Source organism: Alternaria incomplexa (assembly GCF_024043165.1).
Source record: "Alternaria incomplexa strain BMP 0042 chromosome Unknown scaffold_6, whole genome shotgun sequence".
Taxonomy (NCBI): Eukaryota; Fungi; Ascomycota; class Dothideomycetes; order Pleosporales; family Pleosporaceae; genus Alternaria; species Alternaria incomplexa.
This window is the reverse complement of record NW_026249855.1, coordinates 1271940-1290136: the sequence shown is the minus strand read 5'-3', so window position 1 is coordinate 1290136 and position 18197 is coordinate 1271940. Positions and strand designations below refer to the sequence as shown.

At 53.1% G+C, this 18197-nt stretch overlaps 8 protein-coding genes across 8 annotated transcripts; 3 read left to right on the top strand and 5 right to left on the bottom strand.

The window, feature by feature from the left end:
* Positions 1–2035: 2035 nt before the first annotated feature.
* J4E90_004999 (uncharacterized protein) lies at positions 2036–4474 on the bottom strand (the record flags this gene model as incomplete). The annotated part of the gene is made up of 1 exon (XM_051434557.1): positions 2036–4474. One exon carries the CDS (start codon positions 4472–4474, stop codon positions 2036–2038), a length of 2439 nt encoding a protein of 812 aa, XP_051291813.1.
* Positions 4475–6092: 1618 nt separating this feature from the next.
* J4E90_004998 (uncharacterized protein) lies at positions 6093–7772 on the bottom strand (the record flags this gene model as incomplete). The annotated part of the gene is made up of 4 exons (XM_051434556.1): positions 6093–7263; positions 7311–7397; positions 7446–7638; positions 7688–7772. The coding sequence occupies 4 exons, from the start codon at positions 7770–7772 to the stop codon at positions 6093–6095; spliced, it is 1536 nt and encodes a 511-aa protein (XP_051291812.1).
* An 881-nt stretch (positions 7773–8653) lies between these two features.
* J4E90_004997 (uncharacterized protein) lies at positions 8654–9256 on the top strand (the record flags this gene model as incomplete). The annotated part of the gene is made up of 1 exon (XM_051434555.1): positions 8654–9256. One exon carries the CDS (start codon positions 8654–8656, stop codon positions 9254–9256), a length of 603 nt encoding a protein of 200 aa, XP_051291811.1.
* A 356-nt stretch (positions 9257–9612) lies between these two features.
* On the top strand, positions 9613–10119 carry J4E90_004996 (uncharacterized protein; the record flags this gene model as incomplete). Its single annotated transcript, XM_051434554.1, has 1 exon — positions 9613–10119. The coding sequence occupies one exon, from the start codon at positions 9613–9615 to the stop codon at positions 10117–10119; it is 507 nt and encodes a 168-aa protein (XP_051291810.1).
* A 375-nt stretch (positions 10120–10494) lies between these two features.
* J4E90_004995 (uncharacterized protein) lies at positions 10495–11070 on the bottom strand (the record flags this gene model as incomplete). Its single annotated transcript, XM_051434553.1, has 3 exons — positions 10495–10658; positions 10712–10849; positions 11061–11070. 3 exons carry the CDS (start codon positions 11068–11070, stop codon positions 10495–10497), a joined length of 312 nt encoding a protein of 103 aa, XP_051291809.1.
* A 1337-nt stretch (positions 11071–12407) lies between these two features.
* On the bottom strand, positions 12408–13585 carry J4E90_004994 (uncharacterized protein; the record flags this gene model as incomplete). The annotated part of the gene is made up of 2 exons (XM_051434552.1): positions 12408–13307; positions 13358–13585. 2 exons carry the CDS (start codon positions 13583–13585, stop codon positions 12408–12410), a joined length of 1128 nt encoding a protein of 375 aa, XP_051291808.1.
* A 592-nt stretch (positions 13586–14177) lies between these two features.
* On the top strand, positions 14178–15413 carry J4E90_004993 (uncharacterized protein; the record flags this gene model as incomplete). The annotated part of the gene is made up of 1 exon (XM_051434551.1): positions 14178–15413. One exon carries the CDS (start codon positions 14178–14180, stop codon positions 15411–15413), a length of 1236 nt encoding a protein of 411 aa, XP_051291807.1.
* Positions 15414–15696: 283 nt separating this feature from the next.
* On the bottom strand, positions 15697–16973 carry J4E90_004992 (uncharacterized protein; the record flags this gene model as incomplete). Its single annotated transcript, XM_051434550.1, has 3 exons — positions 15697–16251; positions 16304–16845; positions 16970–16973. The coding sequence occupies 3 exons, from the start codon at positions 16971–16973 to the stop codon at positions 15697–15699; spliced, it is 1101 nt and encodes a 366-aa protein (XP_051291806.1).
* Positions 16974–18197: the final 1224 nt, after the last annotated feature.

Sequence of the window (18197 nt, the reverse complement as noted above, 5' to 3'; positions counted from 1 at the left end):
CGATACATCACGGCGCTCTCTGCTTCTTGACAGCATCATGGCCTCCGCGGCCAAAACGGAGTGCAAGCCTATCCTCGAGTGTGCAGAGCCTTCAAGCACGGGCTGCCAGTAGGAACACTTCCCTCTACCGCACACTAGGGCTCCATCTCCTCGTGCTTCCTCGTCGTGGCTGGTTCTCATTAGTCCAAATTCCAGACCTACCGCTCCAGCGCAATCTTCGTCAGGCACCCATCAGGTCCAGCAGCTCCGCCAACACAGCACGTGTTTTCGTGTCACCACATGTATGCTGCGACGCTCAATGATGCGCATCTCTTGATTGCACGCAGCCTGCCGTGCTGCCCAAGCCAGCACCCTCCCGATTCTGCAATGGCCACCGTGATGGAACTCTATATCTTCACTACTAGTAGTGGTCTCTGTCATTTCCACTTGTTCCTGTCAGATTAAACTTTAAAGTTGTCGGCTTTTGTTCTCGTGGTCGAGAACTTCAGACGAAAAGAGCAGGAGCATCGGCATAGGCGCCAGCCCGACATCCAGCCATCACAGCATTTCCGTGCTACGACATGCAGCCCGTGGTCATTGCGCCTCGAGCCACTTTCTCAATGGGTTTCATCTGGATACCTTCCGCTTGTTGACATCGTGGTGGAACAGGGTACCCACCTCTTTCTTTCTTCTCCGTTGCATCCCCATCCGCCGGTGTCAGGGTATCCGACCCACCAGTTGAACCCCATCCAAACCTCGCACGGCATGTCCCTCATCTACCTCATCGTCCCCAACATCCCAACATAGACAGTGCATCCCAGTCCGGCCATCTCGGACCCAAGGATGCGCTCTTCCGCTGCTTGGCCGCGCAGTCGACCGTCACCTTGGGCGCTGATGCTTCCGCTGTTGTCACGAGCGGCCCGAATACTCCCGGCAACTGCGTTCGAAGATATAAGCGCGTGGGGGTAATCGTATGTACCTCTCTTGATGCATTGCATCTCAGTGTACCTGACAATCTGTACATATTGCGTTAATGATGCGCAATAGACACAGTAGAGACCATGTATTATAGTACCAGTAGTATCATATCAATACCAAGTCAACGTATATCACAATCATGAGTTCACGCGATTCCCGCGACACATCTAGGATACCTTCTCCGGTCGCGACGATCTCACTCTGTTCAGCTGACCGCTTACGAATACCTTTAGGCTCATGATTCATCCGACCGCTATAATACTCTGCCTGATACTCTGCCGTGCGTGATATTGGGCACTGATGAATTGACCAAGCAACGGTGTCCTCTTCAACTCCGGGTTCGCATTCTTCCATTTCCTCCCGAGATGATGGATCACGTCCATTATCCTCCAGTGAAGGCTTGCGGAGGAGTACCGTCCCATCATCGAGATAATCTATCCAGCCAACAATTGGACATTGCCTGTCGAGCTGAGGCATTCACGACGCGTAATCGGGCTTCACGTAGACATCAGGTTGGAGATTCCCGTTGGGCGTGAAGAATCATCATAGTCTAGTCTAATGTGCTATCTGAAGTCGTAATCGTATCTCTCGTCTCGAGGGCAACTGCCGACGTCGTATCCAAGTCCGCAGATTTGGTAAACAAATCGTATCCCGCGGCGGGAGGTTACATGTCCTTCGTCGCTCGCAGCTTGCAGAAAGAAGCAAAAGGTCAAGGGGGGTATCTGGGGGTATAAACAGTCCATCTCGCTGGAACGACAGGCCGGAGCCTAAACAAAACGCCGTCGTAGATGCTGTGTCCCAGGACATCTTTTTTCGGAAAGTGGGAATGGGTATTTTGTTCCGGGGTATGCAATTTTGTGAAGCAATAAAAGAAAGGAAAAGCATTAAAGTATGCGCCGTCATGACACTGCTGGAATGTTCAACTTGGTCGTGAATGGCTGTCGTAACGTGATCGTCTCACAACGTCGTAGATGTCATCAGAGTGATGGACGGCGAGCGGTGAGACGCGTTCGGTAGATCGTCAAGGTTCGTCGAAGGTGCGAGTCTTCATACCAAGTGCCAGTTGTGTCCAGCAAGCTCAGTAATGAGGCTCGACCGGGATACCAGCCAAGTCCTCGAGGAGAGAGATGGCCGCAGACATGCGTCGGGCAATCTGTTCAGACACCCACGAACCGCCAATGTCCATACCGATGGGAATGACGCCGAAGAGGTGGCGACCATTGCCGTAAGCTCCACTGCGAGTAGCCACGTTTCCGTAGCCACCACCGAAACCGACACCGTTCGCGTTCTTCCACGCAGCCAGCTCGGCCTCTTGAACGAGTGCGTAAAGCGCCACAAGGATCGCGACCAACCAGGGGATCCATCCCATGAATCCAATCTTCTTGGACGAAGCTGCGACTGGGCGCTGATATCCGGGCTGGTGAACGGCCTGCTCGACGGGTTTGACTTCGCGGGTGACCATGATGGGAGTGATGCGGTTGGTTGGCTTGGCGATAGCAACCTGGGTGTTGGGTTCGACGGGCGTCGTCTCGGAAGCCGCCTGAGGAAGAAGTTGGCTCGTGAGCGCAGGTGCGTCGGTCTGCACGGAGAAATCGGTGGTGGTTGCGGGTGCGTCAGTTTGGGTAGAAAGCTCGGCGGTGGGGTTCTGACGCGCAACTGGACTGGTACTGACAGATCCAGTTGGGCTCAGCGCGAGTGTAGGAACGGCGGGCTCTCTTGGCGCAAAGTTGGCGATCTCGTCTCCAAAAAGTGTCGAGGCAACAGACACAGGACTGTGGGGTGAAACGCTCGTAATCTCTTCCTCGTACATGGCGAAACGCGCCTCAGCAGGCACCACAGGCGCATAGCGGGCTACGTCGTGTACACCGTACAAGGAAAGTCCAGCGCGAGCGGCGTCGACGGGCTCAGTGCTAGCGATGTTCTGCACGTCCTGGAAGGAGAGCGCGGGGCGGACGAGTTCAATGGGCTCGGTGCTTGTGGACTTCTGCGGGCTGAGGGCCAAAGGCGAACCAGCAGGCTCTATAGGCGTATAGCTGAAGACATTCTGCACGTCGTCGAGGGAGTACGAAACGCGAGGGGGCTCGATGGGCGCGGTGCTGATGGCAGTCGGCTTGCTGGTAGTCAAGACCGCACCAATAGGCTGCTCCGGGGCGCAGTTGAAGATGTCGCGCACGTTGTAGAATGAGAGCGGAATGCGCGCTGGCTCGGCGGGCGGGCTGCTGGCGGCTTCGCGCACCTCAAGCGTTTGTATAGGCGACCTCGCGGTCTCGGGCTCGGTGCTGGCAGCTTCGCGGATGTCGACGGTTTGTATGGGCGACTTCGCAGCCTCGGGCTCGGTGCTGGCGGCCTGGTGGACGGGGCTGGTGGACAGCGATGTTGGCGATGGGTCGCGCGGTTCGACGCTGGCGGCTACGTGGATCTCGGAGGCAGATGATGGCACATAAGGCTCGTAGTCGCTGGCATCAGCTGCAATCCAATCACTGTCGTCGATCCCGGACGCGTCGAGCTCTGCTTCAAGCGTACCCTCCATGCTGCCGATGTGGCGGTCATCGTCGACTGGCGAAGCAGCGGCGGCTCGAGCCTTCTCATCGAGTTCATGGCGGTTGCGCTCAATTTCCTTCTGCAACAGCGACTCGAGGTGGCTGATGCGCTCGTCCTTGACTTCGACGACCCGTAGAATGCGCTCATGCTCGGCGTTGGCCTCAGCGATGTCGCCCTGGAGGTTGTTCTTCTCCTCAAAGTTGATGTGATCTTCGAGTGTCTCCTTCAGCTCGGCGATAGTTTCCATTCCTTCCTGCCATTGCGCAGTTAGATCCTTGAACTGCAAGTTCAAGTCTTCGAGCTCCACTTTGTACTCGTCGCGGTCGGCGAGGGCGGCTCTGACATTTTGTTGCGCTTGCTGGACGTCGGCGTGGAGGTTCTCGATCTGCTTGCGGGCCTCGCTGAGGGCGGTCTCGTTCTTCTGGAGCTCTTGGGCAAGTTTTGCGTTGCGCGTCTCGAGGGTGTGAATCTTCTCCTGCTCTTGCGCAAGCAGCGAAGTGCTTTGATCGAGCTGAAAACTGGTGTCTTCGCGCCGGCGTCGTAGGTCGGCGAGGTCGTTGTTGGACTTTGCGAGTGATTCCTTGAGTCGCTCGTGCTGCGACTCAAGATTGCCGTATCGGTCGTATTCGCGATCAAGTGACTCCTTGTATTCGTCGCGGTCTCGCCTGATCTGCTCCACAGAATCTTCCTGCCCCGACATGTTGTAGTCGCTCTCCTCCTCCACCAGTCGCGACAAATCCTTCTCTTTAAGCGTGGGTACTTGCTTTGTTGTCGCAAATGCCAAGACACCGCTTCCGGAGTTAGCGCCCTTGTCGTCCCCAGCCCCCGGCCCCGGCGGGAAGACATCCAAGCTCAAGCTCATTTTGGCGCCAGCGCCAGTTGGTCCCTGAGCGGGGGGTAGGGGCTTGGAGGGAGGGAAAAAGTGGAAGGGGAAGTAGTCGCTTTCCTTGCCGAACTCCATCTTCTCGCCGTCCATTTTGAAGGTAGTTGTTTGTTTGAATTGTGAGTATGAAGATATAGATGTAAGTAGGGTTTGAAGAGAAAGCAAGAGATGGAGGCAAAGCCTCGGGACGAAAGATATATGGCAACTGCCAGTCGAGTGCTATTTTTCAATAGCTGGTACGACCTAAGCTTCCTGCTATTGTATCCGGCTATTGTGTCTTGGAAGAGCAGCTCCAGTCTGGTGAAGGTGAAGACGACTTGCGTTCACTCATGATGCGCGCGATAGTCCACAATATGGGTGAGGACTACATTGAGTATCACAGTCATTCTTTAAAGGACTATAGCGAAATGCCGCCTCCCGGCTTGTACTTCAAGTTTGACTCTGACTACCTCAACGACAAGGTAGCCTGCTGGCTTGTATTTCAAATCTCATTCTACCTACCTCAACTGCCTAGTCATCGGCAAACACTATCTTTGTCCCCACGAATAGTGAGCATGGCTGCATTGTATCAATCCAGTCCTCCCTCTTGTTCTTCTTCTTCTTCTTCGTCAGTCGCCGCCATCTTTCAATATCATATCTCGCCATCGGACAGACTGGATCTCTATCATGATGTCTTTCCTCACACTTCCAACACTTCGGGGGTCGCCTAGCATGCTTGCCTGGCCCCTTCACTTTGACCACTGTTCCCCTTGTTCGTCTCGGAACGTCAACCGTTTCCTGGGTAGGCGCTTTGTGCAGTTTCAGCGGCGCCGAGAACTGCCACTTGAGTGACTTCTCCAGATCTTTCTTCCATAGCTTTCCCACATACTCCATATCCGTGTGTAAGAAATGCGACACGCAACAGAAGTCAGCAATGCGCCGATGTAGCATCGTGATGCAGTCACTTTCAAACTGCGACATGGGTATACCCATTGCTGTCTCTCGTCGTTGTTTCAGCTTTTGCGCCTTCTCTTTTGTCAGAGCTGCCGCTAGAGCTCCCTTGTTCTCTGTGTACTCAACCATGCGTCTTAGCTCCGTCATACCAAACGCTTCGTAGATGATCTGTTGGCGAATTTCGGAAGGCAGGCCGAGAAGACTGGCTTTTGGATACGAATGTAGAAATCGGCCTGTCGGAGCCATGATCCAGGGATAGATCCATAGTCTTACAGCGCGTTCACGTGCGATCTGTTTCCTTGCTCCTTTCCGCAGGGTCCGACATTCGATTGTGTTGGCGATGTTGTATCCTTTCTGGTCAAGCTCGCGTCGACGTTTGAGCCTTGCTTTTTCGCGCTCGTTTTTTCTTCTCGACATGGTGTAACAGTCTGTCTACGATGTGAGACTGGTCGCCTGGGCTAGTCGTAGATGGTGCGCGCTCTATATTTCGGCAGCTTGAGGCGACTTCCGACGAGGTTGTTGCCGTGCCAGAAGCTTTGAGAATTGTGAGGTTGTTGTGGTATCGATCCGTAATCATCAAACAGTCCCTGGATGCAGGTGCGTGGACACTGTGCTAACCGCAGGCGGTAGCGAGGCTCGACCCTTGCGCTATGCGTCACAGTGACTCACAAGCATGTCAACAAAGATAATTTATTAATGATGTCCTATTCTCAATTTGTATCTTATCGGAGGTGAGACATTAGTGACAACAAAGGGTACCGAGCGGGGTACTCGAAGCCTACGCGACATGTCTCCCCACGTCTAACAAGTTCCCATCATCAGGCCCAGTGAACTTCTTCCTTCCTGTCATAATCCAAAAGATCAAGCTGATGAACATAACCACTCCTGTCGCCGCAGAAGTGTAGTTCATGTTCTCGCTCGTCACAGGCGTGACACTAGGTAGGTTGGACACGACACAGATGAATCCCAGATACAGAAACCCGATAATGTTGAGAACAATGCCCCAGCGGCCGAGTGAGTACGGGCCTTCCAATCGAGTCTTCTTGCCGGAGAAGTGGGCGAGAATGCGGGACAGTAGAGGCATTAGATACGAAAGGTAGAAACCTTGTGTAGCGATGGCGATGATGGTATTGAAGCCAGTCGTTGTGCCAAAGTAGATGGAGTTGAAAGCCATTTGTACGACGGCTGTCAACATAATAGCGTATACCGGCACCGATCTTGTCGAAATCTTGCTTAGTACGTGCGAGAAAGGAAGCCCATTGTCTCTTGCAAACGCGTATACAGCTCTTGATCCCTCTGCCATAAGCGAGTTGGCGCATACTGTGGCAATGATAGCGATCATAGATGCTAATGTAGAGGTTCCGGCCACACTGTTCGTGCTATTAAATATGATGGCAATGACAGGTACTCCTGTCGCGGTAGCACCCGTCTCCTCGAGATCGCCAATGCAAAAGCACAATGCGACTAGCCAGACGAATCCGGTGAAGAAGCCAATGTAAACCGACATGACTATCGCGCGGGGAGCTTGTTTCCGGGCATTCTTGATCTCTTCGGTCATGTGCGAAGGTGCGTCATAACAGCACATTCCGAACGCTGATTGAAGTAGCCCCAGGCATGTAGCATATGGCGCGTTCCATCCGGTGAAATTCTCGAAGTCGCTGAATACGTAGCTCGCCGATTGCTTGTGATCGTTGGTGACCAGAATGGTGACGAGACAGACGACGAAGGAAGTGAGATTCCAGATGAAGATCGCTTTCGAAAGCTTGTTAAGGATGTGTGGCAGGTAGATGTTAGATGCCGCTGCGATGAATGTGATGAGATAGGCGATGAGTACTGTGTGCCATCGCTCTATCGTGAAGCCATAATTGAGCTGGGCGGTACCGAGAATGAAGTTCGTAGCGACGAAGTTGTTGACTGCGCCCATGCATATGATTCCAATCAGCATGAACCTGTTCATGTCAGGAAGTCATTGGAAAGTCATCTTGAAAATACACACCATCCACAGAGATAACTCATTGAGCGAGCCCAGCGTGTCGGTGCCAGGATAGCCACCCAAGAGTACTGCCCACCTGCAACAGGGTACCTTAGAGACGGTTAGCTCAGCCATATAGTCAGGCACAGGTGTACATACGCGCTACACATCTCAGCCATTGAGTACGCAACAGCAAGTGTCACAAGGCAGACACACAGCCAGCCCCAAATCATGACTGGCGGCCCACCCGATTCAACACCAATGATGAGTACACCGGAGAGTGCGGTCCATGAAGTCACAATACTGAACGAGAAGCCGACCATCCCAAGTAGACCAAAGCTGCGCTTGAGCTCTGTGAACGCAATCAGTGCACGTTCGCAAGTATGACTTTGTGAACTTACCTTGGGTATATCCCAGCTGCGCCAGCACATCATCGTCGCTGTTGGCCTCCTCCACGATCTTCTTCTCTTCTGGGCTGTGCGCCATCTCTACCGTCTTGATTATCACAAAACCGACAGAAAGAAGGTCAAGAGACTGTGAACATGCGAACAGCCTGGAAGCGATTGTTCAAGCGTTACCTAACCGCATACATATACCTGTCCGGGTATCGCGCAAAGCCGTTTCTCGCAGCCATTGAACGACAGGGCGCCGTCAACGGCCGAACCCTGCGTCATCCAGATAACGAGCATCTGCCCCAGGTTGTGCTTCCATTTCGGGAAGCCGCCAAGCATCTCGTACATGTCTTATCGCGCATCAAGCGTGTGGAGTGGATTGGTCGAGATAGGGAGCGGAAGCGGCATGAGGAGCAACCGGGGTGCTGGTAGAAGTGGGGTACGGTAGACGAGATGAGTTGCCTGCTATGCGGTATGTATGCGGCTGAGAACATCCATCGGCCGGTTACCTTCGAGACAAAATCTTCGCTATCGGATTGCAAACATGTGTACAAAGGAAGTATTGCGATGGTGTTGTGGCGTGAGGATTGAAGCAGTTCGGAAGGAGTCGAGATGCATAGGTACCTGCCGATCCCGATAACCGGCTATCACAACCCGACGCGATAGGATCAGTCAAGACAATACAATAAATCCACGAACGTAACACACTGCCGCGCGGAGATGTGAATGTAGGTAACCTTGACGACGCGATGTATGCACAAATGGATAACGACATGCCCACCGTCTCAATCCCTCATGGTCATCATCGTACCTGCATCACCTGATCACCACATCAATTCGTTCCTGCTATACACTCAGTAGCACAAAGCTTGCGATCAAAACACCATGGCATCTCAAATCTCCACGACAACGCCGTATGCGTGGCCACATAACTCAACCCTACATCCCACCACAACCGCCCTCGTTATCATAGACATGCAACGCGACTTCCTCTCCCCGGGCGGCTACCTCTCCTCGCAAGGCTACTCTCTATCACGTTTCGAGCCACTGATTCCCCGCATCGCATCCTTACTGTCCAAGTTCCGCCGTGCAGGCTTCCCCGTCGTACACACACGGGAAGGTCATGATCCCTCGCTAGCCACAGTCAGCAGTAGAGAAGCACATCGGAGTCGGGTCAACGGCGCAGAAATAGGGAGCCCGGGTCCGTTAGGCCGCCTTCTGATTCGCGGTGAAGAAGGGCATGAGATTGTTGAAGAGTTGAGGCCCACGAAGGGAGAGCTGGTTATTGATAAGCCCGGGCGAGGGGCATTTGCGCATACAGAGCTTGACATGATGTTGAGGGCGAAGGGGGTGAAGAATTTGGTGGTTTGTGGGGTCACGACGGATGCGTGTGTGAGTAGTACGGTGCGGGAGGCAAGTGACAGGGGGTTTGATGTGCTGGTTGTGGAAGATGGCGTGGAGAGTGTTAGTGAAGAGTTGAAGAGGTGGAGTTTGGAGAGTGTCAGGGTTGAGGGAGGGTTGTTTGGGGTGACGGGATGCTGTAAAGAGGTGGAGGAGGCGGTGGGGAGCTGGATTTAGAAAGGGAATGACAGTTGAAGCGAGTAGGCTGCACTGGACGAGACACTCGGACAGTGTACAGAGAGGCTCATATAGTATATTTTGCCTTTACTTCACCTCGAGAGGATTTGTGCTGCGCGTATCAACACCGCCTCAAGGTACCTTTACCTTGCCCTGCGCGCCCAATCTGTATTTGGCTCTTGCTCGCTCAGCGTATCATATACACCACGCTCATCTCTACATCCTCGCAACAACAACGTTACTTCGAAATCCCAACAAGGGCACTCACGACATACTCAGGTATTCCGCTTCCCACCACAGTGCCCACTTCAGCTCTTCAATACTGACAAATCTCAGCTACAGCGCACCCAATCAACATGGCCTTCATCCCCTCCGAGCATGCGTTCCCTATAAGAGTAAACGCCGTAGAACGCTTCATCGACACCTCCGCCGCCGAAACCACCTTTTGGGAAGACGTCCGAGACGACCTGCAGCCCTGGACCCATTCCAACCTCAACCCAGACCTTGCTCCCATACGCGAAGGTTTCGGTTACGAAGTGCGACACTACTACAAGAGCCCGTCTGGCGATGTTGAGATATTTCCAGGTGCCCAGGGTGTGATTGTGGGTGTACCGCCGCCGGATTGTGGTCATGCTAGAGGCTATGCAAAGGTCCATGTTCCTGAACTCGACCAGGTCAAGATCGTGCCGATGGTCATACTGCGGGCTGGCAATGTTCACATTGAGGATCGCAAGTTGTACAACGAGATCATCAGTCGCCAAGGTATACTCGCTTCGAAGAGTGGACAGCCGTTTGACCAGCTTGATGTGGTTACTCAAGCGTACCTCCTGGCTATGGCTGCGACCAACGTGGAGAAGTGTTAGTGAAGCTGACGAGATGGCGGTCGGAGGATGCCAAGGTGGAAGGGGATTTGTTTAGAGTCAGATACTGTCGAGTATAGCAAGCGATAAGCTGTGCTCGAGGTCAAGACGGCACAACATGAGTCAACATCACAAGACAAAACAATTGGACAGCAAGGTGCATGAATATGTATGCATTGACTGAACTAGCCAAATGAAGATCGAAGCTTCATATTGATCATTTCCAAACCACCCATGAACATAACGCCGTGAAGACCGATAGCCGTGACCAGATCATATCCATAAACAATGTGTGACCATGCGAACAGTCCCCGACCAAGAGGCCGCAAGGGCCGTCGATGCCGGGCGCCGATGTGTCGTGACGAGAAGAGGAGATGTTTAACCACCGAAACCGTAGAGGGTACGGCCCTGGCGCTTGAGGGCGTAGACGACGTCGAGGGAGGTGACGGTCTTGCGCTTGGCGTGCTCGGTGTAGGTGACGGCGTCACGGATAACGCTCTCGAGGAAAGTCTTGAGGACACCACGGGTCTCTTCGTAGATCACTGCGGTCATGTTAGGACTTGTCTGGCATGGCGACGAGGTTGGGAATGCTTACTGGCTGAAATACGCTTGACACCACCACGGCGCGCGAGACGGCGGATAGCGGGCTTAGTGATACCCTGGATGTTGTCACGAAGAATCTTGCGGTGACGCTTGGCGCCACCCTTTCCAAGACCCTTGCCACCTTTGCCGCCTGCAGAGGTATGTTAGCATGTTGTCTTGTGGTAATGATAGATGCCGTCACGGCATGGTGGTTGTGTATGAGTGTCGTGATGCGCGGTGCAATAGTGGGGCGACGCGTTGAGCCTCAACACCAAGCGCGCCTCACCGCCATGTGCAGCAGCGGCGACAGCGACGACAACGTCGATGCGCGGGTAATGGAAGAGGAATACAGATGTACTTACGTCCAGTCATGTTGTTGGAAGGTTAGTGGAGATGAAGGTGATGGGTATTGGTATATTACGCGCGTTGGTGCAGCGTAAATGGCGTGGATGAAGATGAAAGCTGGGGGTTGCGAAAAGAGAAGAAAGAAAAGACTCCAAAGACGCGGGTGGGCCGGTTATATAGACGAGGGCGGCGGGCGCGGGTGCCTCCAGATCACACAGAGTGGCGCTAGGCCCGGTCGGGGCGAGTCAGAACATGAAATCAAAGGCCTTGCGCCTTCACATCTGGGGGAAAATCAAAAGCGTGGAAAGCAGCACTTCCAAAGACCACCCAAGCTTGCAGGCGCGCCGGGCTGCTGATGCAGGTGTCGGCGAAATGGCCCGTGCGGGAACTTCAATCGCGGCGTGCCGACGCGACTGGAACACCAACGTCGGATCGTGATAATCGCCCTGCATGCGGCTACAACGTGCTGCACCCTCTCAAAATTTGTCGGAAGACGACTGAATATATAAAGAACCTCTTGCAATACCGAACAATGTTTTGCGCGTCTTGTATCAAATACGGCACGCCTTCTTCACCCCTCCACGACGCGTTCACGCTGTGCACGAACTATACCAACCACCGCGACAAGCAACTACCAAAGACGCGTTCAGTTCTGGAGAAGGTTCTTTTCATTATTCTGTTTGCTCTTGTTCCTTAAAGTCTATATATCATGTTTCTTGTCCTTTTCTCAGAAACATCTACTTGAAGCTTTCACCGCCATGTCACAGACCTTTCAAATCTTTCGGCATATTGATACTTCAATGAACCAAGACTTGGCTTATATCATACCCTTACTTGCTGCTGTCTGAGAAGATGCAGACGGAAATGTGGCGTCATATCGGTCGCAGCCTATCGTTGAGTGGTCATGTCCCACTCTTTAGATATACTTGCTGGTTGCTCATGCGCATGCCTTCCAATGCGAACGTATGAGTCACGTAATCAGCATTGCTGCCTAGAATAGCTTTACCCGGCTGTCCCCTAAAGTCATTATCATAAACCATTCCAGGATGAGTCGTGTGGCACAAGACGTGTCTGTGCATGCCGCGCCACCGCACCCTAGGCCTCTCTACTGGCCGCTCATCCGCATGGAGAGGGGTGCCATTATGGAGCAGCAATAAGGTCGTTAGACGTAAATAAAACAAGACTTGCACTTCAAAGTAATGTATCAACACTGTCAGTATGAACAAAAAGGATTCGTTGCGAGAGCTAGCTAATCAACACGGACTATAAACGAGGGCCATGCTACAAATTATCCATCTAACCAGAAGCGTGACATGACCATATCCACTCGCCACTTGTACCGTCCTCCAGGCCTAGAGTAAGCTTTACTTTGTCTCATCCGTCTTCTTGACAGCAGCCTCCTCATCGGCAGCCTCCTCGTAGACAGGGGGAGCATCGTATGCTGGAAGCTCGGCGTACTCCTCCTTCTCTCCACGCTCCTCTGCCTCTTCCACATCCTCCTCATCCAGAACAATCGGCTGGTAGCGCTGGCCACGGACCTTGGCAACGGTAATAGCGATGAGACATCCGAGAGCCATGCCGACGAGGTATGTAAGGGTACCAGCGAAGATACCGATGAGGATAGGGACGAAGATGGTGAAGAAGGCGCGACGAGCCATCTTGGCGAAGCCGTGGTGACGGTGTTGACCCATGTGGTGAGGGTGATGGTGCGGGTGAGGCTTGCCAGGGCGGAAGCGGTGCGGGGGCTTTCCAGCCATGCCCTCATGCTCCATGGGGTTGTTGGGACGGGCACCGGCATGGGGTCGCTTGTGGCAGCCGGGCCTGGGCTTGCGCATGTCCTTGATCTGCTCGATGCGGTCGGCCATGATGTTCTTCCACTTGCAGTAGAGCGGCCACTCATTGCACTCCTTGTCTGATGGTGTGGCCGGGCTACGCTCAGCTTCGTTGAAGGATGCGATCATGAGGCGACCCTCCGAGTTCTTCAGCACGTTGATCTGGAGCGCAGGAGGATTGACAGTGGTGCCTTCGACCGAGGTGATTTGGAAGGTCATCGGAAGAAGCTCAGTGCCCTCCTCTGAGATAGTCTCTGCGCCGTCGTAGCGGAACTCATAGCCCGTGATTTGCAGACGTAGACCCTCTTTTGTAGATGGGTCCACCTGTGTGAGGGTGTAAGGCTGGGGAGGGAAGCCGAACGATGGCGGGTATAGTTGGGCGTTGTTGAGGTTTAAAGCGTCGCCATGGGGTCCGACGTCAAAGTCCAGGCGCTGTTGGTTGTTAGCATGCGAGGCTATGAGGCATGTAGCCGACCACGTACGAAGGCACTCCCAACATCAGACTTCCACTTGAGCTCTTTTCCATCCAAGGTCGCAACGGCGCATCCAGGGCACTCCAGCGCGACGGATCGCTGGCTGGGGTTGATGGCGAGAGACTCAAAAGCGTGGTCGTCTCCGAGGTCTTCCACGTTCGTCATGGTCGAAGGGATGAGCACGGCGCTGGCGGCCAGCGCCAAATGGGCGAAAACACCCAACTTGCTAGGAGACATCGTGGGTTGTATTCAGGATATTCAAAGGTTGAAAGGCGAAGAGGTGTTGCAGAACGAAAGTATCAGGAGGATGAAGGAGGCGGTGCCTCAGCCGTGCATTACGATTGTCGCCGCGTCATCTGTCACGTGAAGGCCGGACCCTGAAGTTTAGCTGTCAACATGTCGCACGCGTGAAACATTCGCCGAACCAAGCAAAGCAACCAGTGAACCTAGCGACAAGGCAAAGTATACTTCAGGCTTCGGAATGTTAATGTAACATCCTACTGCGCGATGTGTCGGCGGCTTCTGGTATGCCCGGGTGACTGCTTCCTGGGCGCTTACCGGAGCTTCCCCGACGGTCGTTCGTCTGATATCGTCGGAGACCAACGCACAGACCCGGCTTTCGTCTGTAGTTTCTAGCCACTCCTTCAGTCTGTCAATTCAGTATAGATGGGCTTGAGACTCGCAGCGATGCGCGTAAGCGCTGCCAATGTGAACCCCTCAGCTGAGCTCACTAGGCAGCATCAGCCTAGCTCAATCATCGCAGCCTCATAAGACAACACGTCACCTCGTTGTCAGTCCCATCTTTAAACTTACAGTACCGGAAAACACCATGCGACTTATTGACGCTACCACACTTGAGCTGCGGCTCTTCATGGACGAGTCCAAGATACCGCCGTATGCCATTCTATCACACACGTGGGGCGAGAACGAAGTCACTCTGCAGCAGTTTACAGACAAGTCACTGTGGGACGATGCCACCTTCAAAAGTAGCCGTGGCTACTGGAAGATTCTGAAAGCCTGTCAGCAAGCCCTGAGCGATGGTTTATCGCTAGTGTGGGTGGATACCTGCTGCATCGACAAGAACTCTTCTGCAGAGCTGAGCGAAGCCATCAACAGCATGTTCCGGTGGTATGAACAAGCGGCGGAGTGTTACGCATATCTCGCTGATATCAATGTGGGCTCCGAAGCCTGGACTGACAGCCTCATGTCCAATGACGACAAAGGACAGCTAGCCAGGTCGCGATGGTTTACTCGAGGATGGACCTTACAAGAATTACTAGCTCCAAAGGAGATACGGTTCTACGGAACAGAATGGAGATATTTTGGCAAGAAGAGCTCTTTGTGTGTGGAACTGGGGCGCATCACTGGTATCAACCCAGACGTGCTTTCAGGTAAAAGCGACATGAGAGACGAGAGTATCGCAAAGCGAATGAGCTGGATGGCCGGGCGCAACACGACACGAATAGAAGACATGGCATATTCCCTGCTGGGCATCTTCGACATCAACATGACGCAAATGTATGGTGAAGGGAAAAAGGCTTTTGTTCGGCTTCAGGAAGACATCATGAGGTTTTCCGCAGATCAAAGCCTATTCGCATGGGAAGAACCCCTTCCGCTGTCTCCTGGAACGCCCACCTCGGTATTTGCGAGTCACCCAAGGCAATTCGCCGCTTCAAAAGGGATACTCAACCGCAGATTCGACGATGAATTCAGGCTACCAGATGACTACTTGTGTACGAACCGCGGCGTCAAGATCAAGCTCCGCATCCGAAAACCGACTGATCCCTGGGGCGGAATAGCACGTAGCGAAGATGATCTCTTGGCCGTGCTCGATTGCTGCTACGAAGACCCGAAACTTGAGAACTGCTGGCCTGCCATCACAATCAGACCGCTCAAAGGACCCAAAGGACAGTACATTCGTGTTGAAAGCCCAGAAATCCTCCCTGTTGTCTTTGGCGATGTCAGCGACGCCCAGAAGCAAACGGGCGTTATATCTGTTGGCGATATAGACGACGGAGAATGGGTTTATCTTCGGGCAAAGGTTCCTGGCTGGGCTGCTCGCTGAACATCTTGGAAGCTGTGAAAGATTGAACTCGGATACGAGAAAGCTGTATTGGATATATAACGATGAAGATTACGTTCTAAGCAGCACATTTAGCTCGTCGATGACGATATGATTTAAACTAACTAATGAGGAACATGACCAACGCCAGAAAATGCTCAACGCTACATGGTATCTCTCGCTTCCCAAATGCCCCAAAATGAACTGATTTCAACAACACAGACCCCAAGCAACATCCCAAACGCCATGCCAATCATGCAATCATGAACCCCAGAACCTTCCATGCTCACATGCGACTAACCTGCACCGGCACCCCCGGATGCATATTAAGCAAATACTGTGGACCAGGCATTGTCCCACCGCCATAATGGGTGCGACTCGTATTCCTGACATGCTGCTGCTGCCTCTGCCCATCAGCACCAAACTCTCTACTATCATTCTGCTCCGCACTGTGCCCATACGGCATACCTTGCTCCTCCATCTTGCCCAGCATGACCATCTCATCGCTGTCTTGGCCCGATCCGCGGTTTTGTCGCCTCTCAGCGCGGGAAGATGCGGATCCACGTTTCCGGATGCAGGACTGAATGATGAAGATGAAGAGGAAGACGGCGATGGATATGGCGGTGTAGATGAGGACGATTGGTCGGGTTTGCCCTGAGAGATGGAGACCAAGGCCGCCGGTTAGGATGAGTAGGACGAGGGAGGCTGAAGCGAGGGGTGTGTGGAGAGCTTTCTGTAGGCGGGGTAGGTACGGTTTCAGGGATGGGAGGACGCTTGTCAGGAGGAGGGGTAGTAGTGATATAAAGGCGATGATTTGGTGCGGGGTGTTAAAAGCTTTCGACTATGTGTACACGTCAGTATGAATATGTGGATGTGATAGAAGAATAACTTACGCGGTTGTACTGTGCACTGGTAACTCCTCCCAACACATAACTCACGAGCAGGAAGATCATGATGAGTACGCTGAAGACAACGTGTATCTTGATGTTCTTGAAGAAGGCCACGAGCAGCACGTTGAGTGGCCAAAGAAGGAAGAGCGCTAGACATCCGATGACTGCGTGTGCGAGGTTCGCTCGGTCGTGGTCTCGGGTCATATCTCCCACCATGCTTACGCCATTCAGGGCGTTGCTCTTTGCTGGCACGCCGCCTGGTCCAGTCGCTGTTGCCATGTCCATGGTGAAGTGACCGTAGCGGATGTGGCGTTTGAGGTTTGCAGAGGGTGAGTTGGATTGCAGGTTTTGTCCATGGCCGAAGGCGTAGATCATGGGATGGGCTGTTGCTTCGGTGTCGATGAAGGAGCGGCAGTTGCCACAGCGGGCTCTCAAGATAAGCATGTCGTCGTCGACTCTGGTTCCTGGAAGGACGGTAAGGGAGACTGAGGAGTTGAACGTTGGTTCCGAGGCTTTGGATCCGATGCGTGTGGATATTGTTACGTCTGGTACTTGTAAGTATAGCTGTCGTTATTCGAGGTTACGTGAAAGCGTACTATCGCTCTTTTCATTGGGGTACATGATGAACATCAGACTCCCTTCCATCTTCTCTCCAAACCCAACACCGACCCATGAATACGCCGGGCTGGCGTAGTAGATGAAGACATCGTCCGAGTCATCTGCGATGTTGATAGAGAACTGTGTTTCTGTCCGATCGAGGTAGAAGGTCGAAGCGGTAGTGACGTTCGTTGTTGTGTTTTGGCATGATATGAGCGCTGGGAACACTGCGCAACAAGTTAGCAAGGTGCATGCAAAGACAATCAATCGTGTGTAGTCCGAACTACTAGAGATGACTTACAAGCCAACAGCGCAAGTACCACACCCACTCTCTGCCGTACGTGTATCATGGCAAACATATCTCAGTACCAAATAGCACCCAAAAGCGCGCGCAATAATCGACCGAGCTTTTCAGTTTCGAGGCAATCAAATGGAAAAGAACGGGAAGAAAGAGAGAACAGTAAAGCAACACCCAATTAATCCCCTCAAAAGTAAAGTACCACAGCATAAACAAGCCCTAAACCCAACGCCTCCCCCATCGGGGACCTTATACTTTGCATACAAACCTACTCCTACACGCCAAACCCCATGCCTGCCAACACGCCGCACATGAAACAACCACAAACCCGACCCCACCAACCATCGTCCAACCACCCGCCTTGCCGCAACGCCAGCTCAAGAGTGTCTTATCTTGGAACAAAGTCGCCTATGACGAGGGCAGCCACTCAGCAGCGCGACGAGCTGGAAATTGAGCTCGTGTGGAGCGGGCGCTTAGGGGACGGACAGGGTTTCGAGCGTGTTCGCCGCGTCGTGTAACAGGCGTGGAAGCGCCCGTACAAGACAGGGGGGACGTGCCAAGCGGGGTAAGCGGCGCCCGCGGGCGTCGTCTGTATTTTTAGCCTTGCAGCGCGAGCGCGCTGTATATAGTACACTTCGGCGAGAAAGGAACAGCGTAATTGGAAATATGTATATGATGTAACGTTGTGTTCGATCGTGTTAGTGACCGCGATTGCGATGGAAAAGGCAAGGGCTTGAATGAACTTGTGGTCTGATCGTGTGTGCACCCTTGCTTTTGCGGCATGCACACAGCCATCACTAAAAGCAGTCCGACGCCAGACTTCACTAGAATAGGTTTTATCGATAGTTCGCAAACAGAGAGATCACAACGTCAACGCCAATAAAGCTCATGAATTTGATTGGTAACCGCAGAAAAAAGAGAATTATGTACCTCCCCGCCATCCGCCACTTTGATCGATTTCCACATCCGAAAAAGCATCAAAGAAAACTGCAAAAACCACCT